Source organism: Frankliniella occidentalis, unplaced genomic scaffold (assembly GCF_000697945.3).
Source record: "Frankliniella occidentalis isolate FOCC.00 unplaced genomic scaffold, Focc_3.1 Scaffold35, whole genome shotgun sequence".
Classification (NCBI taxonomy): Eukaryota; Metazoa; Arthropoda; class Insecta; order Thysanoptera; family Thripidae; genus Frankliniella; species Frankliniella occidentalis.
In genome coordinates, this window is record NW_026267165.1 from 611,627 (window position 1) to 615,024 (window position 3,398).

The following is a 3,398-nucleotide window of genomic DNA, read 5'->3' on the forward strand; positions in this document are numbered from 1 at the left end:
GCACAGAGCCCTGCCACGTTTAGCGGCCGGATGAGTCACACCTCCTTTCCGGTGTGAATTTTCACAGGGAGCTGTGGCGTCTGTCGTCTCGCGACGAGCACCTACGCAACAGTGAAAGGTTCAGTGCGAGTAATTTGGCAAATTCACACACACCACACGTATCCACAGACACATTCTCTCTCTATGTAATTTAGCTTCGACTGTGATTGAACCTTGAACAGTACTAATGGTACTCCTGTTGGACTCTTTAGTCCTTTTGTACCAAATATACCAATAAATCAAATTAAATATCTCTCTCTCTCTCTCTCTCTCCCTAACGCACACACCTCGTCCTGGAGCTTCATACGCACCCGCTCTTATCCGGGAAGAGAGCCGAGCCTCACCGCTATAGCCGGTGGCTACGCGTCTATGGCTTCCCCAAAGCCTCAACCTCAAATCGGCTTCTGGTCATTAACCGATTGTTTTCCTTTCCTTCGGCAGGTACAAAGTCCCCGCAGGGTCCCCACGGCTCGAGGAGCCCCCGCCTTGCCTCGCGGTGAGTGAGAGAGGAGAGGATCCGTACACACGCGCACTCAGCGGGGCGTGGCGGGGCGCGGCCCTGCGCTGCGCCTCATCGCCATAGAGCAACAACCCCCGGCGTTATCGCCCGTGATGGCGCCTATCGGGTGCAGGCCGTCGGATCGCGGAAACGTGTCTGCCTGCGCACGCGTGTGTTTGTGTGTGTGTCTGTGAGAAAGGCTGCCGTGCAAATATTTAAAAACTTTCATGCAGGGCTTTTACCATTGAGCGCATCCGTCGCGCCACCCCCTCTACCACAGGCGGTGCCGTTGCCGCCCGGCCTGGTTCATTGGTGCACCGGGCGAGGGGCGCGGTGGCGCGGGGAGGGGCGCACGGACCCCGCCGGGTCCTCGACGGGCACGCCGCCGTTCACGCCGGGCGCGGCGGCGGTTGCGGCGGTTGCGGCAGCAGTGGCGGCGGCGGCGGCTGCGCCGTGGACGGGGGGCGTCGGTGGAGGGGGCCCGGCGCGATTGTTTACCTGGGTAACAGGTAAAACTACGCCGGCCGTCCGATTCGTTCACAGTGGAGCGTCGCCTCTCGCAGAGTCAGCACGGTCAGCCGGTCCGCCCAGTGCAGTCAGTAGTGAACCAGTGAGTGACCATGTTCGCGTACCTCGTCCTCGCCGCCGCCCTTGTGGCTGGCGCTGCCGCCGGTGAAGCCGCGCCTCCTGCCGTCGAGGCCGCGACCAGCACCTCGCCGTCGACGTCGTCCGGATGGACCGCCCTCCTGGGCTGTGTCTGGGAGGAGGACTCCGTCGGCTGCCTCCGGGAGAACTCGGCGCGCGCCCTTAAGGAGCTGCACGTCGCCAAGAAAGAGGCTGCCGCCGCCGCCCTGGAAGAGAAGAAGGATGAGTCGATCCTGGAGGTTTTGCACGACGGCACCGCCAGGATGATCGAGTACCTCAAGAAGGATGAGGAGCAGGAGGAGGCCAACGCCGCCGCCACCGAGGAAACCGAGAGCACCGACGGCCAGGGCCGCGCCATCGAGGAAGGTGAGTACCGTGTATTGAAGTGAGAATCGATGGTCATTACGACGTCAGCACTGCCATAGTTGACAGATTCGAGATTTCGTCTTAACAATATAAACAATTATCAGCTCGTTTTTTTAAAAAGAAACTATTATAGTGCTGCTTTCTAGAATTAGCTCAATTTATCTGGTGGTGTTTTATCCCAAAGAACCAAATAGTGTCTACTTCATTTATGTGACACAAGCTTTTGGATTCGAAACACTTTAATAAAATTCCTTGAGCGCTTGAAAGCTAGAATAACTGAATAACAAATAGAGCATTTATCACTAAATGAAAACTGTTGTCAAACAATAGTTTTTGCTGTGACGAAAGAGTTTGATGCCGTGTTTTCCCCGATTTTCGTCGTTTCACCCAATCTTTCCCCCTTTCCCCATTGTCCATCCTGACAAAACTAAACGTCGAACGAAGTGTGAAAAGACTGCGTGAGCTGCCCTCAGGCGAAAGCGCCAATAATCACGTTAAATGGCATTTGATGAGTAACAAGTAGTCGAGCTGGTACTCCTGAATGCGGGCGGGGCACGCCTTTCTAACGAGACCCCCTGCTCAGTGCGGCGGGGCGGGGCGGGCGGGGCCGGCGGGCCGGGGGTAGAAGGGTCTGTCCACGCCTCCGCGCGCCTCCCACCTGTTACTTGCACACGCGAGCACTGTGCGCTGCGGAGGGACCCCGGGGCCGTCTCGATCACCCATTGAAGACGAGACCGGCTGCTGGTCGGGAAGAGTAATTGTAATCTGCCAAGCAGCGCACGTTGTTTGTAATGCATTTTCGGCTTTTATGCCCCTTGCACTCTGTGAATCCAACAGCTGAACAGTCCCGCTGTTCCAAGAGTAGAACGAAATGTCCCACTTTTACAAGATTAGATCGAGCTTGTGCCAATCGTGTAACAGTAGGAAAACGCGTCATGAGCAGAACAACTGAAGAGTAGAATAGGCATAAACCGCCCTTAGGACAGTGGGACATTTCATTCTGCTCTTGTAAGAGTGCAACTGTGTTAACATTACCAGAGTGCCTTTTTTTGTGTCTAGGGGCGCAGGCTGCTTCCTGGTCTCCGTACCCTTTTTTTTTATTTTGTAATACGTTTTAAAGTTCGCGGTTAAAACGCATATGAGTGCGGATGTGCAAAAGCGGCCCGGGTTGGGCCCGGGCAGAGTGGTGCGCTGGTGGTGCCTCATGCCTCTCGGACTTTGTCGAGTTCGTTTGCATAAATTGGCGCTAATTATCGTGTCCGTCGCTGGACGGGGCTTTAGGCGCGCAGAGGGAGCCGGAGGGAGCGGCCTGGGAGGTGTCTGGACCGGGTTAGGAGCGTCGCATCGTTGGGCAGGCGGCGCGGCAACCGCTTGCGGTGTGGCGGGGCGGGGCGTGGCGATGTGAGGGGCGTTCTGCTCACTGATCCGGCGCTCGGCGCGCGCACTGTATCACCCGCACGCGTGCTGCTAACAAGGGCAGTAAAAATAGCAATGATCACTCTTTCTGACCCACGAGTGCGCGAGTTCAAATACCGGAACCAATGAGTTTTTTTTTTGTTTTGTTTTGGGGGCCGTCTTTCCTATATAGTATATAGTCCCGTGGCAGATATGTACCGTTGGCTGTTGGCTGGGCAGCAAGCGCACGCAGTGTAAGGGGAGGGAGCAGAGGGGGCAGCGTCCGGTGTGACCTCCTGTCGATATTCGGTGCGCCGCGCCGCGCCACGCCCCGCCACGCCCCCCTCATACACACGCAGGTCGCGTCGGACAGCGTCTAGCTGCCGTGGTCACGCCTGGCTTGATTCGCCCCGGAGCGCGGGGAACGGAGTAGCAGAGGGAGAGAGAGAGAGAG

At 57.1% G+C, this 3,398-nt stretch overlaps 2 protein-coding genes across 4 annotated transcripts in view; both read left to right on the forward strand.

Moving 5' to 3' along the window:
- The window catches only part of LOC113202361 (eye-specific diacylglycerol kinase), a 259,771-nt gene that overhangs the window by 92,636 nt on the left and 163,737 nt on the right, over positions 1-3,398 (forward strand). The window lies entirely within an intron of this gene.
- Positions 1,056-3,398, forward strand: part of LOC113212973 (uncharacterized) — a 5,129-nt gene continuing 2,786 nt past the window's right edge. Inside the window, exon 1 of the mRNA XM_026431856.2 lies at positions 1,056-1,549. Within this exon, the coding sequence (XP_026287641.1) occupies positions 1,159-1,549 (391 nt within the window). The 5' untranslated portion in view covers positions 1,056-1,158. The remainder of the gene's footprint in view (positions 1,550-3,398) is intronic.